The 18,024-nt window shown below is 46.4% G+C and overlaps 1 protein-coding gene across 5 annotated transcripts in view; it reads right to left on the reverse strand.

Moving 5' to 3' along the window:
* The window catches only part of SLC13A3 (solute carrier family 13 member 3), an 80,762-nt gene that overhangs the window by 22,290 nt on the left and 40,448 nt on the right, over positions 1 to 18,024 (reverse strand). For all 5 annotated transcript variants that reach the window (XM_078057258.1, XM_036069688.2, XM_036069686.2 and 2 more), the window contains 5 exons: positions 13,052 to 13,118; positions 10,057 to 10,239; positions 7,760 to 7,885; positions 3,654 to 3,749; positions 2,583 to 2,687 (listed from right to left, as the gene is read on the reverse strand). In XM_078057258.1, coding sequence (XP_077913384.1) covers positions 2,583 to 2,687; positions 3,654 to 3,749; positions 7,760 to 7,885; positions 10,057 to 10,239; positions 13,052 to 13,118 — 577 coding nt within the window. The remainder of the gene's footprint in view (positions 1 to 2,582; positions 2,688 to 3,653; positions 3,750 to 7,759; positions 7,886 to 10,056; positions 10,240 to 13,051; positions 13,119 to 18,024) is intronic.

Below are 18,024 nucleotides of genomic sequence, written 5' to 3' on the forward strand. Positions count from 1 at the left end.
TGTCTGCTGTAATCACATTTCTGTTAAAAAATCTTCTGTTTAGATAGGTTTCTTTTTAGCTAGTTTGCATGTATTTTTACAGTTAAATCTATCGAAATATAATTAACATGCAATAAAATGCACCCATTTAAAGGATATAGTTTACATTTTGGCTAATGTATACAGTTTTATAACCACCCATGGGATTAAGATAGAACCGTTCCCGGATAGGCATTTTTAAGTCAGGAAAGATGTGTATCAGAATTGGAGACTGAGTTCCTAAGTGATTTTCACTGTCTTTGTATTGTTGGAATGTTTGCAACACCCACTTTTCATCTGAAAAAAAATGACAAAGTATCTACATTTTGGAAAAATAAGACAATGGTAGTAAAAGCCACTCTTCTTGGCTCCATGAAATGACATTGCTTCTTCCTCATAATAACCCGTATGAGATCAGAACCTTATATCACCCATTTTACCATGGGGCATTTGAGGCTCCGAGAGTCACTACACTCCGAGAGTACAGAGCTGCTCTATCCAATACGGCAGCCACCGGCCACACGTGGCTAGTGGACACTTGAATTCTGGCAATACTAAACTTAGGTGTGCTGCCTTATAAAATGCACACCAGACTTTGAAGATTGAGTATGAACAAAAGTAAAATATTTCAATAATTTTCATATCGATTACATGTTGAAATAATATACTGGGTTAAATGAAATATATTACTAAAATTAATTTCATTGTTTCTTTTGACTTTTTAAATGTGGCCACTAAAACTTGGAAATTATGTGTGTGTCTCACATTATATTTCTACCAGATGGTGCTGATGGAAATCATCAGATCTCACTGAAGCCAGAGGACATATTTCCTATCTAATCATATTTTGACACACCAGAATCTGACACAGTTGCCTACTTGCTCTTTCTTAAAATGCTCCCCAATCTTGGCCTTTGCTTGTTTGTTGCTCCTGGTTTCCCGCCTACCTCACAGCCTGCTTCTTCCATTTCTCTCCTCTACACAGCTCCCAAATGTTTGGGGACCTCAGAGGCTTCTACACTCTCCCTTGCAGGATTTGAAAGACATATTTGACTTGACAAGTCTAACCCAAGTCCAAAATCGAATTGTTGATAAGCCACCCACAGCCCAGCCTCCTAGGGAATGTTCTTCTCCAACTAACCGCCATTCATGCTGGTGCTCCAACCCTCGTGTCCCCAAATCCTACCAGGTGGCAGGTACTATCATTTCTAACTTTCAAACAGATCTTGACGGCTGCCTATCCAATGTTACCACTTTGACACACACCAGCGAGGCCTTTCCCCTAGACCAAGGCTCAGTGAGCATCTTCTGTAAAGGGCCACATAGTAAACACTCCTGACTTTGCAGGCCATATGGTCTCTGTCCCGACTCATCTTTGATGTTGCAGTATGAAAGCAGCTGAGGACGATACATAAGTGAACAGGTGTGGCTGAGTTCCATGAAACTTTATTTGTAGACATGGACCTTTGAATTTCATAAAATTTTCATGTGTCACAAATATTATTTGTCTTTTGATTTTTTAGCCATTTAAAAAGGTAAAAGCCATTCAAAAACAAGTGCTGGGGCCAGATTTGGCCCAGGAGCCTTAGTTTGCCGGCCCTGTCCTAGAAGACAGGGTCTCATCTAGATGGTGTTAGAGCTCCTACCTGTTTCCCCCATCCATCCCCTAATAAGTAGGGCTAATACTTTCCTGAGTTCTTTCCATGTGCCCTTCTAATCACTTGACATGAACTAACTCATTGATCCTTGGAACAATCCAGTGAGAACTGTACTATGACAATACCATTTCATAGATGAGAAAACAGAGGCACAGAGCCTCCCACACGGAAAAGACACAAATGTTTTATGTGTTCAACAAAATTCTCCAGGATCTGGCTCTCGCCTACCCTTTCAGCCACGTCGTGCTGACTTTCCTCCCTTCCTGCCGAGCCTCCTCGGTCACACTGGGCTTCTTTCAATTTGCCAAATGTGCTAAAGTAAGGTCCCGCCTGTGGCTCTCAGTAGACCTTCCCAGCAGGTCTCCAGTGCTCATCGCTCCTCTTCCGATCTTTACTTCCTCCCAGAACCACCCAAAGTCAATGTCCCCACCCGTTCTTTCATAATATAGCCCTCTCGCTCTTTCTTTCTTTGCACTCATTACAATCTGCAGGGTTTTGTTGTCAAGCTACTTGCTTTTGTCTGCGTCCCCAGCATCCAGCACAATGTGGAGCACATAATAGGCGCTCGATAGATGTTGACCGATTGAATGAACAAACTAATGAGTGCATGAATGAGTGAATGATGTGCTCAGCGTTGCACCACCATTTACAAGGGGCAGAGCTGACGTTTGACCCTAGTTTTGCCTGATTCCAAAGGCAAAGCTCCTAACACATGAGAACCCAAAATGTTCTATCATCTGTACCTAAGCTTTTTTGAGGGTAAAGGAAGGAGCTGTTCATGGTCACACGGGACCAAGGGTGTACATCTAGCCCGGCCCCTCCAGGTGCCCTGCGTCTCCAGCTCCAGGTGGCCCATCCCAGAATCTTCCCTGTGGGGCTCCACCCCCCGCGTGCCCCGAGTCTCACCCAGGGGTGAAGAGGCTGGCCCAGCCGGGGATGAACTTCGGATCCCGGGAGAAGAGGAGGATGGCGAACATGCAGAAAAGGGTGAACACGGCCTGTTCGGCAAACCTGTGGCACAGAGAGGCAGGCGCCATGCTGATGGTGGGCTTTGGGTGGACGGCAGCGTGGGAAGGCCTGGGGCGGGTGCCTGCTGGCTGTCACCCAGCCCGGGCCCTGCCTACGAGAAGCTTCGAGAAGTAATCCACTCCTCGGAGTGAGGGGAAGGGTATCTTGGGGTGTAAGGGATTCCTGTCCAGGGGCCCCCACACTCCCCCAGGATCCTTCCAGAGCATTCAGGCACCACCTTCCCCCCAAGTTATTTATATCATGCCCACCGGGAATTTCCCAAGGTCCTAAGGAGAATCACCAGAGAGAAAGAAAAAGCAAAGCAGAGGTGGAGTCAGAAAAGCAGAAAAAAAAGGAAACAGATAGAAACAGAGGTAGGTAAGAGACAGAGGGACAGTCATACATGCAGAGGAAGATGGATGCACTGAGGGGGCAGACAGACAGGGAGAGGGGCAGACACACAGAATCCCCAAATGTTGGAGTAAATGTCTACCCAATGTGCCCATTCCACAGACTGGAGCAGAGCCCAGAGAGGGTTAGTTGCTTTGCCCAAGGCTACATAGGAGTTAGTGGCAGAGCCAGGTCCTGGGTGCAGACCTCCTGACTCCTAGGTACTTTCCCTGAATGGGAACCGTGCATTGAAAAAGGTCCCGGAAGCTGCCCGAGGGAGTGTTGGGTATCCCATGTGCCAGGAGGGAAAGAGTGCATTAGCTGGAAGGGCAGGAGGCCCCACCCCAACTGCACCCTGAGGGGCTTCCTGGTCCTCAGGGTATTAACTCCAGCACCAGGCAAGAGGCTGACTGTATAAGCCACCCCCATACCCTCCATCTCCAGGCTTCTAGGCCATCGTCCTGAAATTCCCCCGGAACTCAGCCCCCAGGGGTCCAGAGGTCAGGCCAGGAGGTAGGTTTCCTGAAAGTCTATGCTGGGCTCCCTCCCCACCCCAGGAACCCCCGTAGTACCACGCACTTGATGGGTCCCAGGTTCTGGAATTCCTCCCGAATCACGGCGCGAGCCCTGTCTTCTGCATCAGTTTTGATCTCAGATTTCTTCTTCCTCCAGCCCCTGAAACAGAGTAGGGAGGTGAGGAGTGGCCACTGCAAGTATGACTAACTCCTCAACTCCCCTCCCACCCCCCACCCCGTGGGGCCAAGCCTCATTATCTCTATTCTGGAGACTGCAACAGTCTGCTGAGTGGCCTCCCTGCCCGTCTTCCCTTTTGAAAATCTGTTCTCCCCACCTATAGCTTTGGTGGTCTTTTAAAAATGTGAGTCTGATCATAAGACTCCCAGGCTTACAATTCTTTAGAGGGTCAAACAGGCACCTGAATAAATTAATGGAACAAAATAGCAAGTCCAGAAATAGACTGGGGATTTAGCCTATGATCAAGTTGGTATCTCAGACTGGTGTAGAAAAAGAGCTATTCAGTCAGTCGTGTTGAACATGTAGATCAATGGGATGGAATTGGGAGTCCAGAAATAAACCCATACTTCCATGCTCAATTGGGTTTTGGCAAGGATACCAAGACCATTCAATGGGGAAAGAATAGCCTTTTAACATATGATGCTAGGACAACTGGATAGCTACATGCAAAAGAATGAACGTGGACCCCTACCTCAAACCATATAAAAAAATTTAACTCGAAAATGGGTCAGACCTAAATATAAGGGCTAGATGTATAAAATTCTTAGAAGAAAACATAGGGGTAAATTTTTCTGGCCTTGGGTTAGGCAACTATTTCTTAAGATATAACACCAAAAGCTCAAGCAACCAAAGATAGAGAAATCAGACTTTGTCAAATTTAAAAACTTTTGTGTGTCCATAAATATCGTTGGACAGCTGGGTGGCCATCTGGAACAAAAAGTGAAGTTGGATCCAAACTTCACATTGCATCCTAAGGACAAACTCCAAACAGGTAAAATATTTCAGTGTAAAAACAAACAAACAGATGAAAAAAAAAAAAAACTAAATAAAAACATGAGATTATTTTTTTTTACAACTCCCGTAATGGGAAAATCTTTCTAACTATAATTGAAAATTCAGAAGCCACATGAGAAGGATTAAGAGTAAACACTAATCTTTTAATATATAAAGAGTACTAGAAATCAATAAGACCAAGATCAATAATACATTTGAAAAATGTACAAAGGATAGAAACACAGTTTAACAAGCCACAAGAAAGAAAATACCAGTGGCTTTTGTGAAGATAGGAAAGTTTTTCATGTTGCCCTCAATATGAAAAGGTGCTCAAAATGGCTCTTAAAATGAATGCAAATTATTTTTCTCTTATCAGATCGGCAAAAATCCACTGCTGCAGGGAAGCAGACACTCTCATACATTATAAATGGGAGAACAAATTCGTACGAGTCCTATGGAGAATGACTTGATAATCTATTAAAAGTTAAAGGTGTTTATTCTCTGACTCCAAAATCTCACCTATGGAAATTTACCTTACAAAAATACATGCGAACATACAAAATCATATCTGTCAGGGAGACTAGTCACCAGAAAATATACTATATCTGCCTGTATTTGTTTAAGGAAACCCTGGAAGATTACCCAGGAAACCTGTTTTTGGGGGAATTATTGGGTGACTGGGTAAATGAAGGCATGGTTGGGAAGAACCATTCTCACTGCATACCTCTTTGCATTGTTTTGATTTTTGAACCATGTGTATGTGTTGTTTATCCAAATTAAAACAGCAACAACAAATGAATATATTTTTAAAAAAATCCTCACAATGGCTCTTTTGTATGAAGATCAAACTCCCACAAGACCCTCAATGATTTAGCCCAGAGTTTCTCAACATCGGAACTATTAACATATTGGGGCAGGATCTTTCTCTGTTGTGGGGTGGGATCATTCCCTGCTGTAGGAGGCTGACTTGTGTATTGCAGAATGTTTAGAAGCATCCCTGGCCTCTACTCCCTAGATTCCAGTAGTAATTCCTCAGTTGTGACAACCAAAATGTCTAAAGATATTGTTAAACGTCCCCTGGGACAAAATCGTTCCCAGATGAAAACTCCTGCCTCATTCCCTGGCCTCATCTCCCATAAATTTCCCTTATCCCCTGAACTCAGTCACTTAACCTTTCAGTTCCAGAACATCCCTTGCTACCTTCAGCCTCAGGACCTTTGCACTTACTGTTCTATCTGCTTAGAATGCTCTTCACCGTGCCCATTTCCTCCCCTCCCTTTACTGAGTTAAGTCTATGCATTCTTCATATCCCAGTTCAAAAGTCCCTTCCCCAAGGAAGCTCTCCCGACCTCCCATTCAGGTGGGAGCCCTCCAGGGCACAGCATTGTATCTCACAGTCTTTTCCTTCACAGCACTTATGACTGGCATTCCTGCTGCACTTGGCTTCTCCCTGTCTGTCTTCCCCACCTTGAGTGTAAGCTCCCCAAGGGCAGGGAGGGTCTCTGCCTTGCCCACTGCTACGTGCTCAATACCTGTAACAGTGGCAGGCACCCAGTGGGTGTTCAGCGGACATTTGCTGAGTGAAGATGGTGTCCATGGCATTGGCCTGAAACTTCTCTGTTACCCAGAAACACCCTCTACCTGCATTTCCTCCACCCTCTCGTGGCCGAGTTCTGCAGATACCTATTAGATTGAAACAGGTCGACTGGAAAAACAGGCTCTATTTCCACCATTGTCCTGGGCAGTTTACACACCCTGCCTTGTTCAGCCTTTACTTTAGCTGGGGCTAATTTTTAGCCCCAATCTACAGGTGAAGACATCAAACCTCAGGGTGGTTACCAAATTGCTCAAGATCACATGGAAGCGTGATTAGAATTCTGGTCCATCTGAGTCCAAGGTCAGGACTTGCCTCTTCGGGCTAATGCGGGCTTTGAACCCCGAGTTTCTCCTCTGAGGTGTTCTGGAAGGCACGTGAGTCAGGAACACCATGATCAGAGCCTTTCTAGTCTCAAACATTTTCACATCTCTTTAATCCAGAGTAACTTTTACTGGTTTCATTTTACAGATGAGCAAATTAAGGCTCAAAGAGGTGAGGGGATGGAGTCGGAGAACGACTCTATGACATGCCTGCTACCCCCAGCCCTGAGCTGTCACTCCTATGTTAGGACGTCCCCAACTCCAGGCGTCTGTAACCTACCTTCACAAATGTTCCCATATCCACATACCACCTGGCTCATATTTGCTTAATATTTTCCTCCAAATAGACTCATCATTTCAATTAAAGAAATGTATGTAAATAGAAAACTTTATATTACTCCCGTAAATGGAAAACAAGAATCACTTGCCATAAAAAAAAATAATCATAAAAATAAAAACACAAAAGCAAAGCAATTATTACACTCTGGCTAGACTCCGTAGCTGGCTTAGGTCTCTGGAACTGACGCTTGCTCTTTGTTTAAAAAGCTGATTTGGGGGGCGCCTGGGTGGCTCAGTTGTTAAGCGTCTGCCTTCAGCTCGGGTCATGATCCCGGGGTCCTGGGATCGAGCCCCACGTTGGGCTCCCTGCCCCGCGGGAAGCCTGCTTCTCCCTCTCCCACTCTCCCTGTTTGTGTTCCCTCTCTCGCTGTGTCTCTCTCTGTCAAATAAATAAATCTTAAAAAAAAAAAAAAAGCTGATTTGGGAATGTTGGAGAAGTATTATGGTTTCTCCACCACCCAACTGAGACTTGCTCCATTCTATGAAAGTTGATAAAGGATTCTTTTTCTCACTCTATGAGTCGATGTTATTTAATACCTTGTCCTCATGCCACCCCAAGTTATCCCCTGTACCAGCGCCCCATAAAATGGGAGAGAGTGCCCTTCCCTCTCCTCTGGTAGGAGTGTTTGTCTTACTTAAAGGGCAGTGCTATCCGTAATTACCGATGATGGGGACATTAACTGAGGGCCTGGGCGTCGCAGGCAGGTCACAGCACATAACCCTCACATCCCTGGGAGGTGAGGTCTCCTATAGTCACCGCATGAGACGGTAACACGAGATTATAGGGATGATCCTCGGTTTCCGTAGGAGGAAACTCGACTTGAGAAGACCACTCTCTACCCAACGAGAAGGAAGCCGGAACTCCAGTTGGGCTCAAAGCTTGAAGTAAGCATGAGGGGTACCTCAGGGTCATTCCGCCGTATAGGAAGGAGATCCACAGCCAGCCCACCAACAGGAACAGCACCATGAGAGGGAAGGCGAAAATGAACCAGGAGCCGAAATTCACCACATCGCACTGTGGGAAGAAACTGGAAGAAGTGGGGGGGGGGGGATGAGATCCAGCCAAGGTCAGCCACGCCGACGTATACTTCATACATACAGGCAGCTCTTTCTTAGCTAGAACCCCGAGGTTTATATATAGAAACTAGAGTATGCTTAATATTAGCAGTGGGATTGAAGGTATTTCAAGTTTTTCCCCTACATTTTCTGAATGTTCTATAATGTACCTACATAATCAGAGTAAAGTAATAAAATGTATTTGGGGAGCAAAGGCCAAGGGGGACACTCAGGGCAGGCATTTCCCCACCTCCCCGTGCTCCTGGCTAGAGAATCAGAACCCCGTATTACTTGGCATTCATTCTAAATCCCCTCCTTCTAGACCAGAAGGTCCAAGCTCATGCAATTAAATGTTGTGTGTGGTTTGCATGTGATTTGCATGTAATTGACTCAAATTCCTTCACATTTGATATTTTTACTTATACCGCCAGTATTTTTTCCTTAATTTCTTTTCAAGTTGGAACAAAGTCCTGCTCGCATCAGGGCGGGCAGGCAGCCCGAAAACCCTCTGACAGCACCTGCCCCCTTCTCTGCCCCGTTCCTCCCTATCCCCCAACTCGGTACCTGCCCCAGAAGGCCCCAGAGCCCACATCTTTCCTGTCCAACCCTGGGGATGTGCTCCAGCTTCATCCTCCTGGCCGACTGGCCCTTTGCTGGTACTTCCTTCTAACTGAGGACACTAAGGGGCCGAACCCAGATTGTCCTCACGTCTCAAGCAGGACCATCTTGGCTTCTGGTTTTTCAGTCCTTAAGCAAAAAACACAAGGCACAGCCAGGCCTTGCTCAAAGATGAAAAGACACGAAAGGTGTGCAGTGGGCTTAAGTCAATGGGGGGGGAATACTGATGCCTGGCCCCCATCCACATCTCCTGAATCAGAATCTCTGCAACGGAGACCCAGGCATATTTTTCTCACCCTCCCGGCTGACTCTAATATGCACCCGTGGCTGAGGATCACTGGCTTCTATCATCAACTTGGAAAATCAAAAGATTTTAGAACCTGAGAATATAGTGGAGGATTAAGGTTTTAAAATCGGCTCAGGAAGCAAAACACGAGTGTACTTAGAATTTCTCATGAAAATCACTTTGATTAAAAGTGATAGCAAACCTGCTCTCAGGAAGACCAGCTTTCCCCCATCCTCCTAGGAAGTCCTTGTTTCTTTGGTTGACTGTCAGGTAAAGAAGTTGCCCAGCACCTGGGGCCATGTTGATAGTAAATACTTCCGTTGTGTTTGTTTGCCAAATGCATCTCCACTGCAAAGGAATCTTAGAATCCCCACCTCTCAGAAAATCTTAGGAACAGAATCTCGAAATACTGGAATTGTTTACATCTTCAAACTAAGAGGACTTGGGATAAGGGAATTGACAAGTCATGCCATCTGACTTTCTTCAAAAGAATCTTTCTCTTTTATTCTCCCACCCTGATGGACGGACTCCCAGACACTGTTTGAGCAGCTTCAACACTGGGGAGACTTTAGCTCGTGGCAGAGCCCATCCCACAGCTGGCCTGTGTGCCTGATTGCAGAGCTTCTCCCAGGACCTCACAGCCACAGACCAAAGCTTCCAGCTGGGGTTCGTTTGTAGAGCAGATGTCACATCATGTCATTCCTTCGCTCCCAGCTTTCCACTGACCCCCCATCTCACTGGCAGGAAAAGCTGGGGTCCTAACAACTTACCTTAGCTCTTCCCATACTTCCCTTTTCCCCCCACACCCCAGCCTCTCTGTCTTTGTGCTGCTCGCCTTTGAACAGGCTATTCCCTATCTGGAATGTTCTTCCCTCCTGTGCTCACATAGCTTCTAGGTCTCAGATGTCACTCTGTTAGAGAGGTCCCATATCCCTGGCCAATCTGTATAAAATAGCACCCACTCCTGTCCCTTCCATAGCCTTCCGTTGTTTTATTTTATTTCGTAACTTATCACACCGACATATTATATACCCATTTCCCTTTTCCTTTATTGCTTGTCTCCCCCACCAAAACGGAACTTCCCCAGGGCAGGGACTTTGCTGGGTTTGTACCCTGCTGGGTCCCCAGAGGCTGGCCAAGAGAAGGCATCCAGTACAGATTTCCCCAATGTGGAATGCAGAAGGAGAGGGGTGGGAGGAGCAGAAACTCCAGGGCTAGGTGGGGCGCACCTGCATTTACCTTTTGAGCTGGCCAAGCAGGATGAGGTTGGGGGCCGTGCCCGTGAGGGTGGCAGTGCCCCCAATGCTGGCCGAGTAGGGGATGGAGATGAGAAAGCCCTTCCAGATGTTTCTGCGATATTCCTCCTCCTTCTTGCAGTCTGCCAGAAGGTCCAGTGGAGCCTCGGCCTCAGGGCAGTCTTTGCTTTAAACAAACGCAAAGAGAAGCCATTCAGAACACACTCAGAATTTCTGGCCTCGTGGGGAAACACACCAGGTGGGCTGGGAAGACTAAGTGGTCTTCCTCAAGGCAGCTCAGCACCGGCATCAAAAGCCTCTAAAGATGTGCAACCTTTCAGCTCAAGTGTTCTGGGCAGGTGCCCCAGGTGTAGGTGTAAGAGTTTGCATTGGCACTAACTATGGTTTGTATTGAAGACAACCTAAATCTCCATCAAAAAGGGGTTGGCTAGATAAAAATGATCCTCTTTCTGGATTGAACACCAACACGGCTATTAAAAATGGTGATCCAGATGGATGTTTATTAAGATGAAAGATATCCATTATATAAAGGGAAAAAGGGTCAGTAACCGCACTACTCGATTTTTTTTATTTTTAAAATATTCACATAACTTATGAATATATGAGTATTAAGAAAAACTTAGAATGGTGTACACAAAGTTGTCTTGGTGCCTTTCTTGGGGGTGGAAATATGGATTTTTTCCCCTTCTTTTTTTCTTTCTTTGTATTTTCTGGGTCTTTCTGGTGCAGTTAAAAGAATATTGGGAAAGAATGAAATTAAGAATTGTTAATTATGTAATTAAAAGATAATTACATTGCTGTAAATTTATTAAGGTGAAAAGATGTTCCCTACATTCCGTTAAGAGAGACAGCAGGTTACAGAAGAGCATATACAGCATTATCAATGTTTTTATTTTACAAATGCATTTATATACATAGAGAGGTATCCAGAAATAATCTAGAATAGTATTCACTTAACTGTTTTGGGAGTGAGATGCTGGGTACATTTTTCTTTTTGTTTAAGAGTATTCTTTTAAATTGTGCAATTACAAAATTTTTGTAAGTGAATGAAATTAAGAATTGTCCCTGTATAACAAATTAATTTTTTTAAGAGAATCAAAGATACTTCAAATACCTTCTGGCCTTAATTACTACATGAGAGGCCCCTTACCTGGAAGGCAATTGGGATATGACTTGGGGTCTAGAAGGAAGACAAGGACTGAAAGCAGCTGGAGACTGATGTCACTTCTCAGGGGGAAAGTTCTGGCAGGAACTGTGGGCACCCCCAGACTTGGGGACCCAACCAGACTGAGCCTCACAATGAGAATGAGAGAACAAAAGGGGCCTGAGAGCTCATCTAGTGCAAGCCCCTTTGTTCAGTTGGGGAAACTGAGGCCCAGAAAGGGGACTTTCGTTCCAATGGACATAGAGTCTCCATCCAATGAATGGGGTTTGCATTCAGTTGACATGGAGTTCTAGAGAATGAGGGCTGGGTCTTTTCCACTAGATTCAGCACAAGCTCTGCGTGGGCAGGTGGTTCAAATAGATTCCTAGGTTGTGCGATAGTGAGTGGCTGGGCCAATCACAGACACCGTATCTCAAAGCTGGACTAAAAGCCCCCAGATACAGTGCCAGGAAAGAGCAGAGACAATGGAATAAGACAATCAGACATAAGATCATGTCCCTCCTCTGCTAAAAGCGTCCACTGGATCCCATGTCATTAATAGTCAAGGCTACATCATTGGCCTATGAGGTTCCTCATGCTCTGTCCCTCCACCACCACCCCTCACCACACAAGCAATTTCTCTGACCCCAATTCCTACCATACACTCACCCAACTCCAGCCGTACTGGCTTCCTGGCTGCTCTGGACTCTCAGGACCTCTGCACAGGTTGGCCCCTCTGCTAAGAACACTCTTCCCAAAGATCCCCCCTGACCCTTACCTCCTATAGGTGCTTGCTTAAGCCTGACCTTCTTAGAGAGGCCTTTCCTGACCACTCATTTTAAAACTGTCTTTTCACACCCTACAGGCCCCTTCCTTAGCCTTCTTTCCTGCATTGTTCTCCCACATGGCTCTCACCAACCATCTGACATACTGTGAATTTTACTCGTGTGTTTTGTTTCTTGTCACTGAGACGTAAACTCCACAAGGGCTGGATTTTTGTCCGTTGCTGCATCCCCGCCTGGGGATGTACCTGGCTCATTGTAAGCTATCTATAAATATTTGTTGAATGAATAAAACAGACCTGACTGATGCCCAGCAATGCCTTGAGCAGGTGACTTTACTTCCGCTGTTTTATCACCCAAGGTAACAAAGCCATGAATAACAAGCACTCTCATCTGTGCATGTAGGGCCCAGCAATGATCCAGCTTGCTCAACATTATCTCATTTAATCTCAAAATAACCCTCTACGGTGGGTTCCAATATCATGTCCACTGGGTGGGTGAAACTAGCAGAGGCTCAGAGAGATTAAGTGACTTGTCCAAATCACACAGCCGGTAAGTGGCAGAGCCAGGTTCAAAGTCAGGTCTGCAGGGCTCCAAACCCCAAGATCTTAACCACGCTGCCAAATACAAAGGACACCAGCCACTAAACGTGCCATCAATGTGAAGATGCTTCCTAAGTCACACAAGTGTGAAGGATTGTGATTGTCTCTTAGGATGCTTTTGTCTTTAGAGGCTCTGGATGCCTGTCTGCATGTCTCTCCTCCTTGACTGTCACCTAGTTTGAGCATTCCTGCTCCTCTGGGGCCTCCTCTCAGGTCCTCCCCCTCACCAGAGGGACTTAATGTGCTCCCCTGCCCTTGCTATCCACATGTGTGTTTTTTTAAGGAGGCTGGGTACGTCCACGCCCAAGCCAAAGGGATGGATGGTAGACACCTGGGCGTTAGGTCATTTGGAGAAAAATCTGGGGGTGGGGGAAGGATTGCTTGCAGCACTGAATTCTTGCTTGTCATCTCCTTGGGGCAAGCACTCGCTCCTCGGTACCAGGAACTCACTCTTCTGGGCTGGCCAGAAATTGCATCTCCGTGGGCACGGGGTGCAGGCCGTTCCTCCGCACAGCAGCTAGGAGGAAAGAGCATGGTGTCTTTAGTGTAATGTAACAAATGGATAGGAGTGTTCCTATTCTCAGGTTTAGATAAATCCCTTAATCTCACTGTACCTCAGTTCTTTAATTCATAAAATGGAAGTAATAATTCTCCTAGGGTTGTCAAGAGGACTAAGGAGTTGACCCATTTGCTATCGGCGGAATGCTTGCGTCCCCCCAAAATTCATATGTGGAAACCTAATCCCCAATGTGATGGTATTAGGAGGTGGGGACTTCGGGAGGTGTGCCTTTATAAAAGATGCCTCACAAAGCTCCCTTACCCCTCCTCCCACCATGTGTGGACACAGCAAGAAGATGGCCATCTATGAACCGAGAAACAGTCCCTCACCAGACAGGAAATTTGCTGGCACCTTGATCTTGGACTTCCCAGCCTCCAGAACTATGAAAAATAAATGCTCAATCTATGCTGTTTTTGTTATAGCAGACTGAATGGATTAAGACACTATTTAAAGCAGGGACTGGCAAATTTCTTCTGTAAGAGACCAGATAGTAAATATCTTAGTCTTTGGGGCCCTGTGGTCTCTGTCGTACTCAACTCTGCCATGAAAGCAGCCATAGACAATACAGAAATGAATACGTGTGGCTAAACTTTTATTTTTGGACACCGAAATTTGAAGATCATATAATTTTCACATGTCACAACATATCCTTCTTTTGATTTATTCAGCCATTTAAAAATATAAAAACTATGCTTAGCTCACAGGTTGCACAAAAAGCAGGCAGCAGGCTAGATTTGGTGGGCCAACATTTGTCAGACTCGCCATTGAAAGAATTTAACAGGAATCTGAACACTGGCAAGGATTTAATCAATGTGGGTTCCTCTTGAGAAAGAAGAAAGCGGCCCCCTACGTCTGGAACTGGTCGGACCCAGATATGCCGTGTTGTTCTCTTGCTGGACCTAAATGATCTTACACGTCACCAACATCAGACAGAGTTGCTCTGCAAGCGACTGACAAAATGAGACACAGCGAGGGCACTTCATAATCTAGTCTTAGCCCAAAGCCACTTGCCACCCACACAATGCCAAACGTCCTCCTCTCTTGCCAATTGAATGGCTGCTACTTCTTTACTCGTAGAATTGCCCCCGATTTCTGGCATCATTCAATCTAGAGCAAGGTTCCTTAGACCCCCACAAATGCCTCAGCCACAGCCCAAAGCCCGTGAGAGGTCCTTTCTAACACCTGACTGAGGTCATCGTGGCCGCCGGTGGCGTGCGCTCTCTCTCTGGGCAACAGTAATACATCCCACCTCTGTAACCGCAGGTGTGTGTTTGGGAGGAAGGGTCGGGACTCCTGCCACAGCTCTTTCCCTGTCTCAGCAGGTGGCTTGGGGAGGAAGTCCTGTCCCCTCTCCACTCTGGGCTGCTCCTTCCCTCTTGGTACCTAGAGCGAGTGGGAGCCATGGTAGCCGACGACTGGTCCTGCTGACCACCTGCAGAGGTCTGAAGGCTAAATGCAGATCAGCTCACCCTGGTGAAAAGACCCTACACGTTGGTGTAGCTTAAGTTTCCTTCAAGCCCTAGTTGAGAGGGATTTATTTTTTGATTACCTGTCTCCCCCATGGACTCCCAGCTCCATGGGGGTTTGTATCAATCATTCCCATTGCCTTGAACAACCTCCACTGGTGGGAGTCTTGTTCACCCAGGACACTGTTTGGCACATAGTAGGTGTTCAATAAATGTGTGGAATTAATGAGTCAATGGATGAATGGATCAGTCATGCCACTGTTCTAAACCTCAGCTTCCTCATACATAAAAGGGGCGGGGTGCCTGCGCGGCTCAGTTTCCTCATCTGTAAAATGGGCACGATGACAAGGCCATCCCTGCAGAGCTGTAGAGGAGGATCTAATGAGAACACAAGTGGGGCGCTGGAGAAGCCACCACCCATGTGGCCCCTCAGTCCCTCAGGCAGTGCAGGGTGGTGAGCTGGGGGAAGAAACTGGAGGGAAACATCAGGGCTGCTCTCCAAGATTGAGGACCTCCCCCCCGGGTCTTGTCCAGCGAGCCCTGCCCTGCCCCAGGCTCCGTCCTGCTCTGGCATGGTGCTTACAAGCACAAATTCTAGATTCAGACAGAGCTCAGCAACTAACTAATCACGTTGCTTTGGGCAAATCCTTTTGCCTCCCTGAGCCTCAGTGTCCTCATCTGTAAAATGGGGAGCACCTACTTCCTAGCACCGTTATGAAGATTAAATGAGCTGACGGGTATGAAAAATAAGAGCACTGCGTCTGGCATATGGTGGGCTCTCAGGACTGAGAGCTCACACTGTCATCATTGCTGTTGCTATGGGTGTCCCTCATGGACCTAGAGCCCCCAGGAGCCTCCCCATCCCTGTCCTGGCCCACTAACAGTCCCCACTCCCCCCACACCTGTCTTCACGTCCTGCCACCAGGATGGAGCACAGAGACTGCGTGAAAGGGAACATCTCTCTTTTGCACTGGAACTAGCCTTGTTTTAGGTCTTAGGGCTGATCATTAATCAATCCTTGCTCTCTGATCCCACCACTTGCGAAAGTAGGTGTCTGCCCCAGCTTCCCAGGCCCTCCTACCTCCTGACATCCTGCAGCATTCAGGAGAAGACTCTGGATTTCACCTTGCACCCAACACTGAGTGTGACCGTAAGCAAGTCCCTTCCCCTTCCTGGGTCTCAGATTTTTCATCTTTATAATGAGGGAAATGGCTTCAAACTTTTTTTTTTTTTTTGTGGCCACTAGACCCTTCGAAAAAAATTCTTGCGTACGAGGCAGAATACCAGAGGTTAAGAGTTCGGGCTCTGAAGTCAGCCAGCCTAGATTCAAAATACCAGAGCCGCTGTTTTGAAACTGTGACCTTGGAAGCTACTTTATCCTCTTTTATTTTTAAACTTCTTCCAATCTTCTAAATGAGGTCAATGCCGGCTCCACCTTCTGAGGATGTAAGGCCCCACGAAGAGCCCCAGCACGAAGTACGTGCTCAGTAAACATCTGTGATTGCCACGTGGAAGCCCAGTGGGTAAAATAGGTAAAGTGGGGAAGCTGGGGTAGACATGGGAGAAGGCGCAGAAGCTTCACTGCTTCTCACCACTCCAGGGGGACAGTGACATGGTTCTCTGGAAGCCCCAAGAGTCCGGGGAAACTGTCTGAAAACGAACGAAGCCAACTCTGGCCTGTGGGCTGAATCTGGCCCACAGCCCCCTGACTGAGAATGGTTTTTACATTTTTAAATGGCTGGAGAAAATCAGTAGAGGCACAATATTTCATGGTGTAAAAATTACGTGCAATTTTAATTTCAGCACCCACAAATTACATTTCACTGGCACCCAGCCACGCCCACTTACTTACATCTCGCCTGTGGATGCTTTCTCTCCGCAAGGGCACAGTTTGAGCAGTGGTGATGGTGTGGCCAGCAAAGCCTAAAATATTTCCTGTCTGGTCACTTACAGAAAGAGTTTTCTGACCCCTGCTATAGAACATCTCTTCCTTCCCACGTGGACGACTTTGACCTTTCGTAGGTCCTGGCTCAGCTACTTTACCAACGATGCAACTGATTCTGGTCATATCAATTTCCCTCTTTGAACCTCACCTGTAAAGTACTTATCATCATTTCTAGCTTTCTGGGCTGATGTGAAAATAAAGTAAGCAAAACCCCTGACTGCATGGTAGGCAAATACCCATACCACAGTAAACAAGATTAACTTAGACGGTAGGTGGATCAATATTTAGATTTTAACATGTATATTAATTTTAACACATATTCAAAAAAGCATAACTAGCACTCAAAGCCTGTGGTTTCATGAATCATGTTTGTTGTGTTATTTGGGATAAATGATCCAGAGCTCCCGGGGCAGATCTGCCATCTATCCCTCAACATGTGGCTTCCCAGGTAGCATCTCTGGTCCCCCCATCATGTTCACGTTCCAGCCAACAGGAGTAGAGGGCGGGTAGGGCAGGACCCGGAAGTTGCACACTCCATTCCCACTCATATACCATTGGCCACACTTAGTCACAGGACCACATCTAATTGCAAGGGAAGCAGGGAAAGTCAGCTTTTTCTCTTCAAAGCCATGTGCCCATGTGGGGCTTCTGTTACTAGAAGAACAAAGAAAGACTCAATATAAACTAGAGATTTCTGCCCACATAGGAACCAATGGAAAGCTTCCTTTTATTTTTACTTGTTTTAAAGATTTTATTTATTTATTTGACAGAGAGAGACACAGCAAGAGAAGGAACACAAGCAGGGGGAGTGGGAAAGGGAGAAGCAGACTTACCGAGGAGCAGGGAGCCCAGTGTGGGGCTCTATCCCAGGACTCTGGGATCATGACCTGAGCTGAAGGCAGACGCTTAACAACTGAGCCAACCCCGAAAGCTTCCTTTTAAATTACATTTATGTAAATGGGGCACCTGGGTGGCTCAGTCAGTTAAGCGTCCGACTCTTGGTTTCAGCTCAGGTGGTGATCCTCAGGGTCATGAGATCAAGCCCTGCTTGGGCTCCGTGTTGAACATAGAGCCTGCTTGAGATTCTCTCTCCCTCTCTCTCTGCACCTCTCCCTGTTCGCATTGGTGCACGTTCTCTCTCTCTCAAACATAAATAAATAAATAAATACATACATACATAAAATACGTTTATGTAAGTAAAAAGACGTTTTAAAGCAGACAGGATGTGGCAGACCTCTGCCACCATGAGGGAAAGACTTGGGGAATCGCAGAGATGCCAGTGATAAGTCCTGATATCTTCATGCCTCTGAATCAATCCTGGAACTGCCTTTCTCTGCCTTCTTGATGTTTGAGGAAAACAAACCCTTATTTTTCAAGTCACCTGCAGACAGACCTTCCTTCTTTGCCTACATTCCCACGGACGCAGCTGGTTCCATGGGTAAGAGAGCGCGCT

The sequence above is a fragment of the Halichoerus grypus genome, chromosome 10 (genome assembly GCF_964656455.1).
Source record: "Halichoerus grypus chromosome 10, mHalGry1.hap1.1, whole genome shotgun sequence".
NCBI classification, from domain to species: Eukaryota; Metazoa; Chordata; class Mammalia; order Carnivora; family Phocidae; genus Halichoerus; species Halichoerus grypus.